Raw genomic sequence first — 21860 nt, 5'->3', positions numbered from 1 at the left:
AAAACTCCATAACAAGTTATATTAATTCATATAAAATGAAATGGAATAGTACATGCTGTTGTGAATTCATAAATCTTATATAAATTTCTGTTGTAGGAAATTTTATTTCTCGGAATTAATGCATAGTTCAAGAAGGTTCGACACATAACGTAAAAATTATTTTGTGATTATAAATTTCATCAGTGATCACATATATAATTATAACTTATTTTCATCAAAGTGGTGATTATCTTATATTATTTTTCAAAATTAGAGTCTAGTAGTATTAGAACTATTGTGAAAAGGAAGTGGAACCACAGAATAAATAAATCTTTTGAATACAATTTTCATTTAGAACCAATATTAACATCAATTAGTGTCTCCAATAATTACCCGCTTTATATGTCCCACGTAGTAATAATTTAGATTAGATATATTACTTTTAACTAATAAATTTCTTTAAACGTTCGTGTTACACATAAGCTCTATAATTTATTTTTTGCCATTTGAAAAGCGTTGATCATGTCATTAAACATATATTGGTTGTCTCTAAAACAAATTAAGAATTTCTTAGACATATTAATGGTATTGTCTTAATGCTTCTAAATGCGTTAATGTTGAAACATCTGCCATGAAGATTACTCAACTTAATTATAACGTGATCCTATAATTCCTTTAAATGACCGTACGTGTTACATAAGCTCTATAATTTATTTTTTTGGCACTTGAAAAGTATTGATAATACGATCATAAGATAGGTGTATGTTGTCTCTTACAAGACAAATTAAGAATTTAATTCTTACAGATATTAATGGTATTGTCATAATTAATGCTTCGTAACTCGTTAGTATTGAAATACTATCGATTATGAAGGTGGCTCAATGGTATTTTCTCAATTTTTTTTAAAAATAGTTTAAAAAAAGATTTCACAAAGAGGAAAAAAGGAGATACGTAGAAAGAAGCCATTAGAGGCACAAAAAAGCCATTAGAGGCTCACGTATATATGAAAGTTGTAACTTCTATTTATTTTCTGAAAATCAGAATCAATATTATCATATCAACAGTATAAAATTCATGAATATTTTTTGAAGTGTTACTCTGTTAATGCTCTCAACGTCCAAACAATTTGAACAAAAGTCTCCCAGGACTTTCATTTATATTTCTTGAGTTTCTTTAATTTTTTGTAATAAGTAAACTCAAGAATATGATAATAACACCATTTTTATGTCAAAAATCTATACTAAAAAGAAAGACGTCAAGGTTCAACGTCTACACAATTGCATGTGAAAATTATTATACTTCGTAATGAGTACTATATATATATATTATATATTGCAATATTAATCTTTATTCTTTGTAACGTTGTCGCAGCCGATGATGTAACCAAAATGTTCATCTGATAACCCTTTGTACGTTTTCACATGTGAATTAATTTTTCATTTTGCAGTATCTCTTAACTCTAAGTCGTTTGGTTTGAATTTGAGTTATAATGAGATTAGTTATGATGAGATAAATTATATTAAGATTATCTTTTATTAGGTATTTGGTTTGTTGTATTTAAAACAATAAATTTTGAGAATATTTTATTTGTTTACAAAAATATCCTTCATGAATATGAAAAGTGATGTATAAAAAGAATTTAAAGGGATATTTGTATCATTTACTTATTTTATCCCAAAATAAGTTATGCCAGTATTACTATACCACCCAAAGGAGGGATAACTTGTCCCAGTGCGAACTATTAATTCCGGAATAAGTTATCTCAAACTTGCCAATCATAAAACTATACTTAATTTAATCACAAGACTATTTGATGTTATCCTTCACACAAATAACCCCTTAATATTGGAGGAAAACATTGGAAAAACTATAACGTATAATCGTTTATTAAAATAACAGTAAATTAATATAATTTTTATATTTTATAATATGATTTATATTAAAAAAATATACATTTTGATACAAATCAAGAGTGAAAAAAAAAGTGTACTCTTTCATTTTTAACAAGCAATATAATTACTTTGGCCGCCCTTCTAAATATGTCATTTTTTAAAAGTGATATATTTAGTCAAGTTTTTTGGGGGAGAAAGAAAATGTTCGGGGAGTAGTAGAAAATAATTTTCACAAGCTAAAAAAGCATTATTCTCTCAAAAAATTCTTAATTAAAAAGAAGAAAATACACTTATAGAAATACTTTTAAAAATCTTGGTTAAAATTGGAAAAATTAATGGTAGCTCAAAAGTGTTACTAAAATTTCTTAGGTCAAACAAAATTATTTTTGAAAAAACCACTTTAAAATAAACTTATTTTAGAAAATTGGCGAACTAACTATAATTGGTCATTGCATAGATTTTCATGAATGCTTTTAAACAGAATGTTTTGACACAGAGAATTCAATTGATGTTCATGTGACATTTCACCCCTTCTCCGCTATTTTATCCCTCCGTTCAACATTGTTTGTCATTTTAAGGTGATGCACACCCCTCAGGGAACATACAAGGTGTAATTTGACTAAATAACCCTACTATATCAAGAATATCAAAAGTCTACCTAACTTTTCAATTGAACTACACTATCATTGAGGGCAAATTTGGAAAAGGGTGACTGATCGTTTCTTGATTTTCTTAATTGACAATTAATCTTAGACATTTATATTTAGTATATCTGCCAAACAATTGTGGACGGAGGGATTAATATTTTTAGAACTTTTTTTTTATCCCAAAAATTGTTTGGATTTGAGGTGTATATGATTGATCTTTAAGGAGCAATTAGTAAGTTGGTAAGGACAAAACTCCATTATATTAGTAAATTAATAATGTGGTTCCTTTGTTATCAAAGCTGGAATAGCTCAGTTGGTTAGAGCGTGTGGCTGTTAACCACAAGGTCGGAGGTTCAAGCCCTCCTTCTAGCGTCTATTATTTTGATACTTTTTTTTTTTTTTTGTGGAAGATAAGCTACGGGTTATTTTATGAGTCATTCTTTGTTGTCGTATTGTTTATGCAATTTTGCTTTCATAACATTTCTTTTGCATCGAGGGTTTGTTGTTGTTGTATAATATTTAAATGATTATTTTTGTTGCTTTCATAACATTTCTTTGTTGTCGTGTTGTTTATGCAATTTTGCTTTCATAACATTTGTTTTGCATCGAGGGTTTGTTGTTGTTGTATAATATTTAAATGATTATTTTTGTGGTTAAGTTAGATTCATCATTTAAATGATGTGTATTTATTTGTGTTTCATATTAATGAGGATGCACCGAAGGAGATTATAATCATTGAGGCACCGAACATTATCTGATTTAAAGAGGTAAATCCTCCTCTATTCTTGACTTGACAACTTATAACAACTAAAACATCACTTTAATCCATGTTACTTGGGTCAACTATATGCAATCCATTTCCTCTCATATGCATATGAATCATCCCTCACTAATTTGGTTTCTCTAACACTAGAATTTATATACATTTATAATACTAATTGATCGTAGAAACTTAAGAACTCTGGACCAAACTTGAGCCAACATGACTTGATAAATACTTTAAATTGACTATACTAGTAGGTAGTGCTACTACTACCTACGTAATCTAAAGTCCTTGTTTTGTTTCATAGATATTCTTTCTTTCCCTTTGCATCTCGTCCTTGTCCAATATTTGAGATTGTTAACATTATATGGTATGTCACAATCCCTAGTATGCAAGTATTGAAGTGTTATATTTATTCTTGATGTTTCATAGTTGACATGGTATATAGAAGCAACTTTCTTCCACTAATTGTTTGATTGAGGCAAGATGGCATATCCTAAATGGACAATGTTATCGATCTACACTCATACATTTTTATATAAACAAATAGAGAGTGTTTTCACAACAACCGGATCCGTGGCGCAATGGTAGCGCGTCTGACTCCAGATCAGAAGGTTGCGTGTTCGATTCACGTCGGGTTCAAAACCCCCGAATAATAATCCGGTCACTTTTTTGTGCAGTTTTTATATGTGCCTCCAATGGCTTCTTTCTACGTATCTCCTTTTTTCCTCTTTGTGAAATCTTTTTTAAAACTATTTTTAAAAAAAATTGAGAAAATTTCACAAATAGCCACTAAATTAAATTCAATGAAACTCCATAATTATAGTTTGTCATTACGAGTTCTTTCTACATATTTTTTTTTAATTTTTTTTAAAAAAAGAAAATTTTACAAATAGCCACTAAATTAAACTTAATTTAACTCCATCATTATTATTTGTCAATTACGAATCGTACCTAAATGTTAGAGAAAGGAGAGAGGTGAGCTAATTGATTGTTTACATGTAGTCTCTCAATTAGGACTGGATTATAGAAAAAAAAAAGGAAAAAGAGAGAGAAAAAAAGGGGAAAAAAAGTACCGGATTATTATTCGGGGGTTTTGAACCCGACGTGAATCGAACACGCAACCTTCTGATCTGGAGTCAGACGCGCTACCATTGCGCCACGGATCCGGTTGAGTTGTTTGGCGTACAAAATATTTAATTATCAATTGTCAATGAGCAACCACATGAATATTTCTCAATTCTCATGTAAGGTGATACCACGATTCTCTCCTCTTTTTGTAAATCATTTAGCATGTCAAATAAAATACATCAACTAATAACTGAAATATTGAATAATACTCCCAATTAATGGAATTAGTAACAAGCAATGAGATGAAACATTATTTTATTTTATATTTTGTGTGAATGTAAAAGGATAATCGTATATATCATTGGTCAAGCTTCTTGTTTTTTTTTTTTGTATTAAGACAGAACACAATTAAAATAGATCAAATCAATCAAAATATACCTTTGTTATTGATCAAAGCAAAAAGCTTGATGAATATCCAGAAGAAAATATTCTCACGAACTCGATAGACGTGTATATTCTAAATTTCATTAATTTTACATAAAATTTTTAATTATTATCGTAGAAATACATAAACTTTAACTTATGATCCGCATATGTGAATAGTATATATATCAAGAGTGTTCCCATGCAACTCAGACAATCGATAATTCGTCCGTTGTTTAGAGGTGCATGTGGAAGTAAGTTAATTTCTTTTTATGGTTCTCTAGATTACAACATGTTCAATTATAAGAGGTGACCAGATATATATATACACATAATTGAAGTCGAGGTTTAGTTGTTGAATATTCATGAGTACAATTATGTTATTTCTAATTAGAATTTTTTTCATTGAATTTTTTTCGTAATTTTAAAGCTATTAATAATATCATCGCATGTAAGATGATTTGGACCTCCTTATATTTGGTCGTTAGGAATGTCGGACAATGACTTTTCTTTACATCTGTTGATGAAAAATCTGGAAGGAATAAACATCATATATTTTGGTTCTTTCCAGGTTTAATTATAAGGATGTTCAATGAATGATTAGTGTAATTGTGTGTCATCAAGTTAATATTGGTACTAATTTTTCTTTCATTTACATCTGGTTTCCACTTTCCATAGTGGAAGTAGAAATGTGGCAGAAAACGTCAATATTACTATTTTAGCTCACACCTATAAATTCATAAAAATTCTTCGTACAATATCACATTCACTACTTTTTCTCATTAATATATATATAATTCTATAAGACAAAAAAGAAATGGTTTTTCTCAAAAACACTTTTATCTTCATTGTTTTGCTCTTGCCTACACTATGCTATAGCAATAATTACGTTTCAACAGTTTCCTATTACACCACCCCAGATGGCATGGGGACACCAAGTATGCTCTTCTTCTCACCTTCCAAAACTTCATTTTATTTACATTTATGTGTTTTTTTCTAAAATAAAATTTCCATCTGGTATTTGGTACCTTCATTAGAGTCCCGATTAAATTTGGATGGCGTATTGCAAAACCTATTGGCGCTTTCTATAAGATTTTCTTCATACCCAATACTCAAATTCGAAACCTCTGATTAAGAGTGATTTAAATTTATGTGTCATAGTCTCCTAATTTTTTGTTACATGTACAGTTCCCTGCTTTTAACTAAAAAGAATTAGATTATGTTGATATCAAATTACATAAATTAAGTTTTCATGTAACTTCTCACTTCTCCAAGCCAAAACCTTATTACTAAATATCGTCAAATTGATTAATATCTAAGATTAATTTCGAAACGACTTGTGTAACGTAAAATGAAATAAAATCCTGCTAAATTCATGAATATTATTTTCTCTGTATACAACGGGTGCGCCAGGCCTGGGCTATACTAGTGCAATGCCTAAACAACGGGCGAAGGCTGGATACGTATTGGACATTCTCCTTAAAAAATTGAGTTAATATCGCGTGTTCTGATGGTTGATATATCAAATATTAAACTGACACATGTAATATCTAATTTTGACATTTAATTGCTCATAATTTAAATCAGGTGGAGCATGTGGTTACGGAGACTATGGTAAAGATGTGAATAGTGGTGATGTTTGCACAACCTCCAAGCGCCTTTACAAAAATGGAGCTGCCTGTGGAGCTTGCTACCAGGTATTCTAGATCCTTGTTTCCTTCATAATTTGCACCCCAAGTAAAAGTCATATGTCAAAGTAATTAATTTGTTTACACTAAATATACAGTGGTAGGGTGTGCGAACAAAGTCTCATATTGATAGCTGAAAAGATTGAAAAACTACATATAACTGTAGAATCTTTTAATGGTATGAGATCTTTTAAGGAAAACCGTGCAGACTTAGACCCAAAATAGATAACATCATGCATCTTTTAAAAACTCATGACACCATTTGATGAATATTAGTTAAAAGTAGTCAAAATGTTAATTAACAAAAGTAAAATTTGCAGGTAAGGTGCAAGGACAAGGAAATGTGCAGTGATGAGGGCACAAAAGTAGTTGTGACTGATAATGGAGAAGGGCATGGCACAGACTTTATTCTAAGCTCCCGTGCCTATGCTAAAATGGCAAAGCAACCTAATATGGCTCAGCACTTGTTTGCCAAAGGAGTGGTTGAAGTAGAATATCGTAGAGTTTCTTGCAAATATGGAGGAGGAAATCTCATGGTTAAAGTCAATGAACATAGCAAACACCCTAACTACCTTGCTATTGTTGTTATGAGCCAAGGTGGTGCTACTGACATTCATTCTGTCGAAGTCTTTGAGGTTCGTATAAGAATACCTGAAGAAGTTAAATGAATTCAACATTTACTATTCAATCATAATTCATAAACTATTTTGTGATGTTGGAAGCCTATCTTGGCAAATATGATTTACCACTATATGTTGATGCAGGAGGAAACAAAAGAATGGATATCAATGAGGGAGCTTATGGAGCTGTATTCGACCTATCGAACCCACCAAGTGGTGAACTTAAAGTGAGGTTCCTCACAAGTGCTGGTGCTGAAACCAAATGGGTGGAGTCTGATAAGGCTGTAATCCCTGCTGAATGGAAAGCTGGGATCACTATTGAGACAGACATTCAGCTCTCTTAAACACACATCTATATCTACTTGGTGATGCATCAGCTATCAGTTTACAGAATAAATTTTAGACTAGTTGCGTATTAGAGATCACCTCCTGTACTTGGTTCTCCAATATATAGATCTATAATAAACTACTTCGCTGCTGTTTGTTGAGTTATCATGGCTCTCTCTCTCTCTAGTAATTGTAAACAACAGAAGCAACATACCTAGTGTAATCACAAGTGATCGAGATCTGGAGAGTAGGCAGCTTACCCCTGCTCCGTTACGAGATAGAGAGGTTGTTTCTAATAGACCCCTCTATTTGAATAAAGCATTTTGAAAAGGAGTAGACTAAAATGAAAGCAGTAACAACAACAAAACGGAGAGCACAGATTGATTCAATAAGTATGGTACTTGCCATTTATATTTGCTTGAGTATACCATCTTTCAATAATACAAACACAAACTGTATGTCAAACACAGGCAACAAGTAATCTAATATAAATGCAAAATCATAGTCTTGATTAACGAAGCTTATTAGCCTCCCTGAGCAAACTTCTCTTTCCCAGCAAAATCTTTATGCACATTACCCACAATGTAGCCAGCCGACTTTCTTTGCAATAGGGAAAGAAGAGATAGATACAAACACTAAATGCATCCAGATTCATGTATGAGAAGGGAAAACATACAGTACATATTAATCCGGTCAAATGCAAACATCAAAGTAAGGAGGACGAATAAATTGCAGTGAAAATTCTTACGTCAGATGAGCAATTTTCCACCTCAACTTGAAAGAAAGCTTTACAAACCCCTAGTACATCCTACCACTACACTCTGAAGATCCACAAAAGCATTGCTTCACCTTGATATTGCCCTTGGAGTCATGTACCTGATCCACGGAATAATTGTAATGATAACTGAGCTCCACCAAAGGAGGAATGTTATCTGCTGCAAAAAGCATGATATGAGGCATTTTCTTATCTTCATGATCATAAAGAACGCTTTGTGCATACATATTAGGTGAGCAACTGTGATTGATAAATCGCCCGATATTTCCATACTGAGCTGCATCAATTGTATAACCCTCTTCTACTACCTCACTTACTTCTGCCTGCCTGGAAGAGTTCACAGAACAATCACTATAGTTCTGCCCAATATCAAAAAGGTACTCATCACTGCCAATTCTTTGTTCAGCTTCCTTGTCTTCAAGAAGTTCTCCTACATACTCACATATAAAGGTTCCTGAAGGAATAGATGTAAGAGCTCTCACACCCCAGCCCCTTGAATTTGTCTTAAAGATCTCGAGTGGAACTTTAATACCATGTTGGCTGACTCTATTGTAACAAGAAGGGGGGCATTTACAATGAGGACCACATTCATATACAAGAGGCTTCACTTCAACAATAGCCCCATTACGGTTGTATGGGATCTCACCTCCATTTTTAACTGCACATGAGCACTTCTTGGAATCAGAACATCTCCCAATACAATCACAACCTTTAAAAGGAGAAGGCTGGAACCAGTCAGGATATATAATCTTCTGGATGTAATTGAATGGTGGAGGTTTCTCACCATCAATTGTATTCACAGCACTTATCGCGAATGTCTCCTTTCCATCTGTAATGTCGTGGACACAAACACCATGGCGTACTTTGGACTTTCTCGATGACTTTACTTCTTTCCAAGCAAGCTCTGGTTGCCCAGGAACTCTCACCAATTTAAACATAAAAACCATCTTACCCTTTGTCCCTTGTTCTGTCCAATAATTCTCAACAGTGTACAACCCATCATAAACATATGTTGTCACTAACTTACCTTTACCATCCACAGAGTCGGAGTTCTTAGTCTCCTTAGAGCCACGAATCACCCGAACAGGATTCTTTACTGATATACTATTCTTCAAAGCTAAATTACCTCTTTCCAGTTTCTGATCCTCAGGGGTTTTGGACTTACCCACCACATTTCCACCTTGCCCAGAATAAATCAACACATCAGCATCTTCCAGACCGTCATCATAGACCCCTGAAGAAACAATACTAATCGCGATTAGCATACCTCCTTGCTTCATGTAATCTATACCAGCCTGATACAGGCGATGAACCCCCACAATAGCAAGTTCCACCCTGTATTGGAACTCATCCCCTACTTCAACTCCGGGAACTTCACCCAGTATGTGCTGACCCGTGTTAACTTCTTTTCCTTTTTCTTTGATGATTTTTGCTGCATGAAGATCAATTCTGTTTGGCCCCTGCTTCGATTTTGCTTCTTCAGGTTTTGACTTTGATTCTTCACCTTGCAAAAGCTTTCTACAGATACCCTGAAACAGACGAAGAGTCTCTCTAACTTTACTACGGGCATCACCATGACTGGAACTGTTTGGACCAAAAGGTGGTAGAGTCACATCAAAATCACATTGTCCTCGTCGAACGGGAGAATCTTCATGTACAGCTTCTCTATTCAAACTGCAAGCTCCGTCATTGCTCGTAGCCAACAAACCAGGCCCTTTGTCATTGAACACAACTAATGCACTTGAAAGTCCATCAGTAGCTTCACCAAGAGTAACTGATTTTTTCTTACCTCTAGGATTACTTTTTCTGGTAACAGCTTTGGCCTTCTTGCGCCCAGAAAAATCATCCTTCTCAACTTGGTTTCCACAATCTAAACTAGTTGGCTCTCCCTGCCTCCATGGACAGTATGGCTTGGCCATCAGACCTTGCACAATTGGCTTAACTATTTCATGCCCAGAACCAAATGCGTTGACTGCAGTCTTTGTCAAATGACTTTCGACCTGTGAGACAACAATTTCATTTCCACTCACAGGGTCGTCTAGACTCTTTTGCTTCCCTTGTTTCCGTGCACCAGATGGCTTAGCACCTTTTGTAATCTGCTTTTCATTTCCAGAACCAAGAGCACTACTTGCAGAATTTAACTTTTCCCTTTCGTTCTCCGAATAAACCAGGGTCTCCTTCCCCACATGTCCTGCATCACTCCCTTTTTTCGTCATTATCTCAGGCATAACCACAGTTCTTTCCACCTGACTTCTTCCATCATAATCACATTGGACGCCTTCCTGTTCTTCAGTCCGGACCATTGTGATTTGTTCCAACTGCCTATCTTTTGGACTAGAAATGTCTCTATCTTTCAGAGAATCAGCATCCTCGCTTCCAATTAACTTCTCTGGCAATGCCCCAGTGTCTGTAACATCTCTCAATGTCTCAATTACTTCATTCCTTGTGACTGCCTTACCGAACCCAGACACATCCTTGCTTTCTTCAGTAACACCGAAACAATTCTGCTCAGTTGACTTAGGAGCATTTGTTCCACAAAATGGAGGGAAGTCTCGAACAGCAGATACTCTTCTTTTGCGGTACTTATTCTTTGGCGAGGTGGATGTATGTTCCATAACACTGATTAGCTTCTGTGTCATGTGCCCACCATTAATACTTTCAACCAAAGGTAAACCCTGCTCATCAACTTCCTTCACTGATGTGTCATTCTGAATGTCTTCTGTTTCCTTGGAAAGCTCCATTTCACTAGTTTTGAGATCTTCGGGTAACTCAAATCCAGTCGATTTTTCATCACTTATTTTTTCTCCTACCCCATTTGCAATTGCACTCATGTTTGTCGCCATCACTTCCCCTGCTAGCCTATCCACATTTTCTTGATTTTCCAAGATAATTAGATCGTTCACAACCTCAACAGACTGTGATTTGACCTCAATGTTAGTCTCTTTAACACCATCGACCAATATAATGTTAGCCATGTCTTCAATATTGATGGACACTTCAGCATTTTGCACATGATTCAAATCAATTTTCAGAGAAGTTCTACCACACCCTGGAGGAAAATCTCGCACTGCTGAGACTTTTCGAATTTTATATTTTGGTATAATACCCAAATATGAGGAGTGGCAACCATTTTCCAACAGCCGCTTCTTCACGCTCTTATTGGATAACCCATCTTTTGACACTGATGCCATCTTTGACCAACTAAGGAGAAATCCTCTTCGCCGTTAGAATCCTGAAACTGAAAAGACGTCATTTGCTTTAGTAGAGATAAATCATGAAGGAGATGAAACGCTTTCAAACATATCTATTTCTCCTTTGGCCTAAAAGATCAGTATTTAGTATGACAGAAATCATTCTGCAAAAGAAGTCATTTTCTAGTGTTTGCAACAGCAACAATTAGGTGTCAATCCGAAGCAACTAGCCTCTATGAATCATCACCATCCATATTGTTATATTATGTCCAACTCAGTCCAATATTAGGAAAATTTAATCATTAGCACTAGAGATAGTCTACAATTTCTACTAGAGTATAAATCTCTAACAAGACTTGAAAAATATTGGAACTAAAGTAAACATACTAACATGACCAAAATCTAATCGCATCTAACTGACATCACCGATAAAAATTTTATTCTTCCCCTAAAGTAAACATAGTACATGACCAAAACTTAGTCTCAACTAATTTGGGGGGAAGGGCTGACATGGTTAAAAGTCTCAGCTAATTGATATCACATATACAGATCTTTTTCTTCTATTGTGCCATTTGTTAACTAGATCCGCAAGGATTTCAAGAGATTGTAGGTCTTGCGAGACAACTTCTACGTGATTTTAGATCTACCTTCTCTTCCTTTAATCCTTTACTCATCATGGCAATTTACCTATGAATAGGTTCATCTAGAGGTTGATGTAGGCCATGACCAAACCATATTAAGTTACCGTCTCTCATTATATACTATGTTTGTGCTACTTGCATGTTCTGTTGAATGTGGTCCATCTTGTCTAATGACTGCACATCCATCTTTGCATTTGCATTTTTGCAACATTCATCTCTTCGATGTGGTGGACTTTAAAGGCCCACCCTTCATTCATTTTTTGGTGTTTTGTCATTGGAAAACCTTTTCCAATGAAACATTTCCTATCAAAGGGGACGGACTTCCTTCACATATCATTTTCCTTTACATCTATCCAAACACTTACTTCATATCACTTGCTCCAAACAATTCTAACTAAAATATTGGGAAAGTTTATGCGTGTGTTTACAAGTGCTCATTACGTAAATAAGTTAACCACTCAAAATATGTCACCTCCTTCAGCTATTACACATTAGCCTCAATGGTCGTAAAACCTAATGCCTGTTTCAATTGATGTTGAAGTGTATAATTAAAGGAAGTGACATATTTTATGTGACTACTTAATGGACGTTTATGAACACAGGAACAATAAATAAATCAAAAGTTTGAGCCAGAAATGTAGTAGGACCAGTTTGTCATATGTTCCAAGTATCTAAATAAAATTTGTTGGCAAGTTTAAGGGGTTATCAATGTATTCATTTGGGGAAAAAATGTTAACAAGATTGAGCAATAAGAACCTGGGAGTCAAGACTCTACAACAAGACTAAAAAAGAACCAAGAACAAGTAGCGATAAATTCATATCCACAAACAGGTATTGGTGGAGCACTTAGGCAGGGTGATCCTCTATCGCCTTATCTATTTGTGCTATGCATGGAAAGATTGTTGAATACGATAACTGAAAGAAATATAGATAAGGTTTGGATTGGTATTAATATTTCTAGGGGTGTACCTAACATTACCCACTTATTCTTCATCGATGACCTTATGTTTCTAGGGGTGTACATAACATTACCCGTTTGTGTTATGTCTGCTCATTCCATTAATTTCTCGAAATCTGATAAATTATGGATGTATCTGATATAAAAAAAAATGTTTCCCATGAAATATGTTTTCTTGGAAAACGTCTTTAGGGAAATAAGAGGAATTCTTACTTATTTCTTGTGTTCGTTCTGTAAGCAAAAAACAATAATCTTGAAAACATTTATATAAGATCTAGACAAATACTATAGTAGGTGAGGTTGGGGTGTGTGCATGTGTGGTGGCGATGGAGGCTACAAGAGTGTGGGTGAAGATGAGGTGTATTGGAGGGTTGGGAGGACACAATCGATGCGGAATGCCACCTGTGAAACTTGTTTTTCTCTACTTTCTTTGAGAAAGATTTATTATTTTCTTTTGAGAAAGTTGTTTTCTATACTTTCACTAGCATTTTGCACATTTTAAAGGAACTTGTTTTCCTAGAGAAAATGATTTTAAAATTTTTGACCAACAGAACATGAAAGAATTGAAAATCCTTCATACCGAACACACCCTATATGTCTCTCCAAACATCTCAAGAAGCAATGCTCTTACTATAAGTAATAGAATATAAATTCACAAACGACTTAGGTTGTCAAACTTTTATCTGTTGTTAGTAGAACCACCATAATCAACTCTATGATATATGCTAAATGCCATATTGACACATGTGATGTTTACAAATACTCTTCCAGTTAAGGTATGTGCGAGAATAGATAGAATTAAGAGGAATTTCCTATGAGGTGAAACAATACAGAAAAAGAAAGTACACCCAGGCAATTGGAACTCTACCTGTAAGGACAAAGAGAAAGGTGGTTTTGGTATTAGGTGTAGAGAAACCAATTTTGCAATGCTTGTTAAATTTCGTTTTGAAGTGGCAATGAACCCAAATGATCTTCTAACTAATGTGATCAGGAGTAAGTACGTTCAAGATCAATCTATATCCAACTGGTCACCTAAGCAAATTGCATCCTATTTCTGGAACTATCAAAGTCAAGGATGTGTTGCTTGAGGGCATCAAAAGGAATGTGGGTCGTGGTAATTTGGTCAATTTTTGTCTTGATTGGTGATGTGGTCATGGATATTTGTAACATGTGTAAATACGTCCAGTTATTAGGACATATGTACCTATATGGCAGGAGAAAGCATACAAGTCTCATTTGTTTGCACTTAATGGAGGTTTGAATCTGAATGACTCAAACCATAGACCATTAAGTGCATCTGAATGGCTGAAGCCACAGGCCATTAAGTACATTTGTTTATATTAAGATATAAGCACTTATTTGGTTTGAATAGGTCTTAATCATTAAGATCTTGAACAAAGTAATAATATCATAAAGAGATATTTTTGTTTGAATAATTTTCACCATCACTCTATCTACAATCACCGGTCACAACACTAACATCTTTGTCGTTACAACCACCACCACAATTATAGTAATGAACCACCGGCCGTCACAACCACGACTAGCAACCATCACCGGCCATCACAACCACGACTAGCAACCACCACCGGCCATCACAACCACGACTTGCAACCACCAGAGGCCATAACAACCACGACTACCAACCACCACCATTGCCAACCACTACTATAAGTCATTACCACACCTACAACCTCCATCATTATAATTACACTCATTGCCACCACCATCGCAGCCACCTCCACCACCATTACCACCATGGTGGTTAATCCTTATTACCAACCGCCTCCAACATCTTCAACTTCCACCAACATATCATCAACCATCAAACATTCTTCCGCCACCACCATCAACACTACTAACTACTAACATCAATCAACTTCACCATCACAACCACCACCACTATTATCAACACCCACCATCACGTCGCTCACTACAACACTAAATACCTCTCCATCATGTCAGTCACTACAACACTACTAACCTCCACCATCACAATTATTACCAGCATCATACTAGCCACTAGCGCCAATACCACCACCACCACTACAAACCATCTCCGCTGTCTTTAGCGAATATAAATATTGTTTCATTTTTAATCAAATAATGATTTCATTTTATTAATTTTTAATTTTTTTAAATATTTACTTACCTTTTACTTTTTATTAAATTGTAAATTTATTATGTTGATGAACAAATAATTAATAACCACCACCACTATTATCAACCACCACCATCACATCGCTCACTACAACACTAATTACCTCTACCATCATGTCAGTCACTACAACACTACTAACCTCCACCATCACAATTATTACCAGCATCATACTAGCCACTAGCGCCAATACCACCACCATCACTACAAACCATCTCCACCGTCTTTAGAGAATATAAATATTGTTTCATTTTAATCAAATAATAATTTCATTTTATTAATTTTTATTTTTTTTAAATATTTACTTACCTTATACTTTTTATTAAATTGTAAATTTATTATGTTGATGAACAAAATAATTATGCATATCCAAATGTTGAAAAACAAACAATCTTAATCACTAGTGTAGTGTTTAGATCTAAAAACAAAATCTTAATCATTCGGATATGCAGTCATATCTTAATCTTAATCAAAACAAATGTGGCCTACATTTCTAGAGAGCACCAAAAAATGTACAAGGGTAAAAAGGGAAATGAAAACAAAATCGATCATATCGAAAGAAATGAAACTACACTTAGAACAGGATAAAAATTGCAGATAAAGTTTTGCATGCTAGAGATTAATAAAACAGGATGTTCTGAAACCAATCATACCAATTTTAAGGATGAACTTCGAACTTGCCCTTCAGATAACTTTAGATATAAAGTTAAAGTCCTAGTTTTTCTGTCAAAAAATAATAATAATCAGAAACTGATTATGATCTCAAATTGAAGAAAATTAAAAATTTCACATAAACATGCTAGATTCGATCATTGAATGAAAAAAAAAAACAGAGGAAGAAGGAAGCTTACAGCAATGGATTTGTAGAGCCAGAAATGAAATTCAAATTTGAAGGGCTTCTGATTATCAATGAATTTGAAAGTGGGTTTGCATGGCGGAAGCAAGAAATTAGGGATAAATGGATGGAAATGGTCTGCTTACCTGGTCTCTGTAACGGTTTGGTTTTCTTAGTTTGTCTGGGCGAAAGACGGAGATATTGAGAATAAATAGGGGCACTTTATATTTGCAATTCAGCCCTCTAATTTCTGTTGTAATGTTCTTTCTTTTTGCAACAAGGGCCAAATAAATTGCACTAAACACTCCTCCATTCATTCTAAAGTTGTCAATATGGGTCTGTCCAATTTGACCAAGAGCCTTGAATTTTGACGAATTCAGATTGGTTGGTTTGCTATTTGAACGAACCTTTAATGGAAAAATTATGATATTAGCTTTTGAAATTTGGTGAGTTGGGATTGGTTGATTAACTATTTCGATAAATTTTTAATGAAAAAAAAATCATAAGACACAATATTAGTGTTTGAAATTTGACCAGTTGAGATTGATTGGTTCACTATTTGAATGGACCTTTAAAGGAAAAAGAATTAGAAGACGCGGGAAGTTTAAAATATTTTCAAAATATAGTAGCGCCTTTCTTTGAAAGTGTAGCATATACATTGAATGTGTGCGCCTAGAATATTAATGTGTTTATACACGAATACATTGAATGTCGAGTTCCCATATTGTAGAGGTTGGAAAAGTGAAGTGTACGCAAATCTCTTTCTAACTTGTATGAAATAGAAAGGTTGTTTTTAATAGACCCTCAACTCAAGAAAAATATTTTAAAAAATAAACGAATTTGACAAATACAAAAGTAAAAATTATGATAAAAATAATCATAAAAAGAGAAAAGTAATGACAACAGAAATCATAAGGATAACCTAAGTAAAAGAAATAATATTGTGATATAATTTGAAGAACAAGATAGCAATATATAATAAACCATTAAACTACATACTAGTTTGCTACTAAATTCTTGACCTTCATATTTTCCTATCTAGGGTCATCTCTTAGCTGAGTTGAAGATAGATTATGTCATGTCAAATCACCTGAATCTAATTCTTTTCCGGTCTATCTATATGTCTTCTTAGACTATCACTAACAACCTATCGCATCTCCTCGGTGGAGTATATGTACTCTCCATTTTTACATACCTAAGCTATCTCAACCTCGTTCAAATCTTGTTCACTCTTGAGGTTGCTCCCACCTTACCCTGTTGCTCATTATTTCTAATAGTATCTCTCCTACTAAACTCAATCTATCGTTCTCATCTCATTTTTTGAAGTGTGAAATCTTGATTAGCCAACACTCTACTTAATACAATATAATTGGTCTACCATTCACTCTATAAACTTTTATTCAAGTTTCAGCGGTACCTTCTTATCACATAATACATTGAATATGAGCTTCCGTTTTATTCATTCCACTTCAATATAATGTGTGGCATCCCATTGATTTTTTATTTCTTGAAATTATTGACGCAAAATACTTAAAGTTTCCTTTCATAGAAATAACCTATGTGCCAATTATTACTTCCACAAATGCTTCATGTGATGTGTTCTTAAAATTGCACTTCATGTATTTAGTCTTAGCCGAATTCAATCTAAAACCTTTTAACTCTAGAGTTTGTGTTCAAATCTTCAATTTATCGCTAACTTCATTTTACATATAGTCCATTAACATTGTATCATGTACAAATAATATACATGATTTTTTTTAAATATTACGTGTTAGTTTATTCATCACCCAAATAAATAAGAGTAGGCTAAGAATTGATCTTTGATACACTAGTAGCATATATACAATATACGTGTGCATACAGAATCGTGACAACAATTTTGAATATATGTATATCAGTGTATAATTATTATAAAAACGTAAAATATTATTATATTTCATAATGGAAAAGGGGCTTAAAAAGCCCTTTAACTATTTGAATTAATAAAAAATTATCCTCTCTCCATCTTTCGACTTCTAAGTATCCCTGACATCAATATTTTGACTCAAAAATATCCTTAATTCTAACGGCCCACGCTCATAAGGTGATAAGGAGGATGAAAGGACAATATTGTATCAACTTTCCTCGCTTAAGTGTATTTTGGGCCCTCTTCCGCTAAAACAATGTGAAATTACTTAATAGGCCCCTATGATTGAACTAATTTTGGGTTTCATAGTAAAATCACTTTCCCTTTACACATTCTCTCTTCTTTTTTTTTTCCTCCTTGAATCCAATTTAAATTTTAATTTCTTAACAAACTACTTAACTACATAATCACTATCATATATATGATATTACCTCTAGTTTAAAACAATTATACATACTATCACTTTTAATATTTATACCATATATTTTTTTTAAAAATAAATCAAATACATAATCTCTTAAATATGTTATTGAATAATTATCTTAAATTGAAACTCTATAATTCATGGTCATTAATAAGTTAAATAAAAATTCTACTCATATCGACAACGTCCTTCACCCCAACGTCCACCAGCCTTCCTTCATCCTTTCAATATATGTTTGCATGTTCAAATCAATATTATACGTACAGATAAATTAATTCCACATTCCTAATCATAATTATTCTCCTGAAATTATTATGTTTATCCAGCGATAACTTATCTTGATCATATTATTAATCGTGGAATAAATTATCCACACTTTCTAATCAAATAAAGAATTGAGGGGTACTAAAAAGTTGCTTTGAAATTAGTATTTTTATCCATCACACCAAATAATCCTTAATAAATAAATCAATCATTTAGATTTTATTTTCTAGTTTTATATATACTAATGTTTTTAAACGTTGCACATAACATGGATGATTAAAGTGTCTGTTTGTGCATTATGAAATTCGGAGTAGTTTTTTAGGCCCACAACAGTAAAAATGATAGTTACCCAACTCGATCGATACAAAATGATAGTTAAGCTAGGACCTAGTACTTTCTTATTAAAAACGTTAGTGTACCTGTTCTCATAAACCAAATTAGCAAGATGACTCGTAAGAAATGATCGTAAATACGTAAACATCATTTATGCGGGATAATTAAATTTATCAGTAAATTTTATTTAGATATTTGATTTACAATTTGTATTAACTGATTATTTAAACAGAGTATAAATTATTTTATTAGACACTTTCGATTCAAATATTTTTAAAAAAATTGCAGATTTCTAAAGAAAAAGAGTTTTTTTTTTAAATTTCTGTGAGGCATGTTGTAGATATCATATCTGACGTGGTCTTGATTATCTAGATCCGGTGACCGTTACTGTCACAGGCTGTAGGCGGGAGAAAAAACGAGAATATTTTAATGCTACAATAAACCCCTCGAAAATAAAGTTAGTTACTCGAAAACAACTCTCTCACACACACCGTGAAATAGCCGAAAATGGACGAATCCGACGGCCCGTTCGTTGGGATTATCAGGAATTGTGTCACTAGTGCCGATGAAGAGGAACTTCGTAACTGTCCGTTCACTGTGGAATTCGAGAACTTTCCTGAATCATTCGCCGCACAATTGTTATCCTGGTCCCGTCAAAACGATTCGGAATTATCATGTTGTCACTTCAAGTTGCTGACTCAATTGACTAAAATTCCACTCGTAAAAATGAAGGATTTTGAATTCTTCCAGAGCACCACAATCTCAAACCTGTATCTCCGATTCCGATGATCAGAGACCTAATACGGCTACATCCGTGGATTTACCAGCTAACGTTTCCGCTGTCGAATACACTACGGTGGATTATGGTGATGGTACGGAGGCTCAGGTGAGAGTTGATTTTGGGAAGGATAATGACAATTTAGGGTTTTCGAAACCCCGAGAAAGTACAGTAAATGGGTGTCGTGGAGGTGACGGATCGGAAAGAATTGACGAAGTATTAGGATTTGTGATAAGAATTTGGGTGCTGAAATCACAGATTTAGGAGTTGAAGAAATTGTGCAAAATGAAGTAGTTGATAATAACTGAATAAAGAGAACTGTGAATTTTGCAGTAACAGAGACTGAAGATGGTGAGAACCATGTATTTCATGGAAAAAAACATGCAAATGGGATAAAGGGAAGTTGTACGGTTGGTGCCGATGGAAACATTAGGGGAAACCGCAAATTGCCATTATGGACAAAGGGAGGAGAAAAGAATAGAAAAGAGGAGGATGTTGGAAGGAGGGGCAGTTCAAAGACATTATAGAAGTTACAATGATGGCTTTTGGAAACAAGAATGGTGAAAACAAGGATGCAGACTTTTTTGAGACTGCTAAGAGGCGTGGTATGTTTTTTCCTCGGCCTAGATGGTGGTCACCGGAGCTATTTGTTGATTGATTTCACTTCGGAAACCTACAATGATTGAAGAATCGACAGAGCCACTGCAGGTTGTCAATGGTGCTAGCTCTGCACACCTCGGCTATTTCATCGGGTACTTGCTACCACCCGCTAGCTCGCCAACCCCCGCTAGCTCGCCAACCCTGTTCAATATATATATGATATTCTAAGCTAGTGGCTATTGCTTTGGTTTTGACTGATATAAGTTGTTCTCTGAAACTGGCCAAATGCAAAGTATAACCAACAGATCCATAGAATCAAACCCCGTATGTATTAAGAAATTTACTAAATATGTATAAATGTTAATTTCGAACCTACTTAAATGGTTTGACAGTCCAATAACATATCGAAATACCATAAAGCTCAAATTTTGAATCCGTTAGTAGTTAATGATGTAAGACACATTATCAGAAGCTGCTAAGCAAATTTTAAATTGAGAGAATTTGCTGTGTATTTGTTGGTGAATCTTCTTTTTTCCTAACATACAAATTTACAAATCTGCTATCTAAACTACCATTGCGAATGAAACGAACCATTGTGTGGTTCTCTACTTCCCAAGGAAGGGGTAAAGTTTGCATAAGCTCTATCCTCCCCACACCCCCACATGTGATTACACGGCGTATGTTGTAAAACCCTTGTATGGTTCTCTTGGGGTAAACCTCCTAGTCACCCTTCGTGCTAATTACTGGAATATTTGGAAGGAGCAAGGAACTCAGTTCCCTCCTTTACAAAATTTGAATTTCCTTTGGAAGAAATAACTGTCGTCAACAAAACCAACAGATAGAAAGGCTGTCCCCAATTTAAGTTGAAAAACTTTACTGCATACAAGTGCTGGACATTACCATCTTCCCCACATTTCCAGCTATATTATACAATGTTTGTCTATCTTTACAGTAAGAGAAAAAAAGAAGGTAAAGAACCATATCCATCAGCTAAATCCAAAATTTTGTTTAGTATAGCTCAAAGGGGAAACATAAACAGCACAACATCCAACTCTTTCAGCAAATCACCACATGATTGGTGAGGAACACGCAGACACAATCATCTGGTTTGGCTGAAGTAGCTTCTAGATGCCCTATGAAAATGCTAACTGTCATACTACCACTAGGGACGTACAAGATGTGGATATACAGAGCTGCTACTGGTGCTTGCTTGTGCAGCAAAATTAGATGTAGGTAGGAGGAGTTCTGCCTGTGCAAAGGAGCTGTTGGATGGCACATCCAGTAGCACGTCTTGGTCATTTGCAACATGGAAAGAATCCAGCACAGGGGAACTTTTAGAAGGCAAGGGAAATAGGCATTTTGGACTGAAGCAAGAGCTATTGTTGTCTACTAGATCCTTCTGCTCATAGCTACTTTTCATCACCACCCTCTTGGGGCTCTTCATTGCTTTCTTTGCACCTGAAGTGAAATGGTCAGCAAATTATTTCCATATGAATCGATGATATTGTCAAAGTGCATACAGCGCATACAGTTAAGGAATTGTTTGTTACTTAGAGAAAAGATCTTCTATATCCCCACCCCCCCACC

General features: G+C 34.4%; 2 protein-coding genes, 3 non-coding genes and 1 pseudogene across 6 annotated transcripts in view; 3 read left to right on the top strand and 3 right to left on the bottom strand.

Annotated features, from left to right (window-relative positions):
- Positions 1 to 2816: 2816 nt before the first annotated feature.
- Positions 2817 to 2890, top strand: TRNAN-GUU. The gene has a single exon. It is a non-coding gene; the product is annotated as a tRNA-Asn (tRNA).
- A 961-nt stretch (positions 2891 to 3851) lies between these two features.
- TRNAW-CCA lies at positions 3852 to 3923 on the top strand. The gene has a single exon. It is a non-coding gene; the product is annotated as a tRNA-Trp (tRNA).
- Positions 3924 to 4378: 455 nt separating this feature from the next.
- TRNAW-CCA lies at positions 4379 to 4450 on the bottom strand. Its single transcript has one exon. It is a non-coding gene; the product is annotated as a tRNA-Trp (tRNA).
- Positions 4451 to 5553: 1103 nt separating this feature from the next.
- On the top strand, positions 5554 to 7575 carry LOC107023217 (annotated as a pseudogene).
- Positions 7576 to 7790: 215 nt separating this feature from the next.
- Positions 7791 to 16163, bottom strand: LOC107023216 (histone-lysine N-methyltransferase, H3 lysine-9 specific SUVH6-like). 2 transcript variants are annotated; one of them, XM_015223834.2, is made up of 3 exons: positions 15985 to 16163; positions 15787 to 15856; positions 7791 to 11423 (listed from the first exon to the last, which is right to left on the bottom strand). In XM_015223834.2, exon 3 carries the CDS (start codon positions 11374 to 11376, stop codon positions 8209 to 8211), a length of 3168 nt encoding a protein of 1055 aa, XP_015079320.1. In that variant the 5' UTR covers positions 11377 to 11423; positions 15787 to 15856; positions 15985 to 16163; the 3' UTR covers positions 7791 to 8208. The 2 variants fall into 2 exon arrangements, with proteins under 2 accessions (XP_015079320.1, XP_015079321.1); XM_015223835.2 differs by having other exon boundaries at positions 7791 to 11417.
- A 4947-nt stretch (positions 16164 to 21110) lies between these two features.
- Positions 21111 to 21860, bottom strand: part of LOC107023215 (GATA transcription factor 26-like) — an 8474-nt gene continuing 7724 nt past the window's right edge. Inside the window, exon 8 of the mRNA XM_015223833.2 lies at positions 21111 to 21731. Coding sequence (XP_015079319.1) covers positions 21436 to 21731 — 296 coding nt within the window. The 3' untranslated portion in view covers positions 21111 to 21435. The remainder of the gene's footprint in view (positions 21732 to 21860) is intronic.

Source organism: Solanum pennellii, chromosome 6 (assembly GCF_001406875.1).
Source record: "Solanum pennellii chromosome 6, SPENNV200".
In the NCBI taxonomy this organism is placed as follows: domain Eukaryota; kingdom Viridiplantae; phylum Streptophyta; class Magnoliopsida; order Solanales; family Solanaceae; genus Solanum; species Solanum pennellii.
The sequence above is the reverse complement of the archived record's forward strand: the minus strand, read 5'-3'. Positions and strand labels throughout refer to the sequence as shown.

What these genes read in the sequence shown, in the direction of transcription:
- LOC107023216 (XM_015223834.2), bottom strand. Translation starts at nt 11,376, where the DNA reads ATGGCATCAGTGTCAAAAGATGGGTTATCCAATAAGAGCGTGAAGAAG.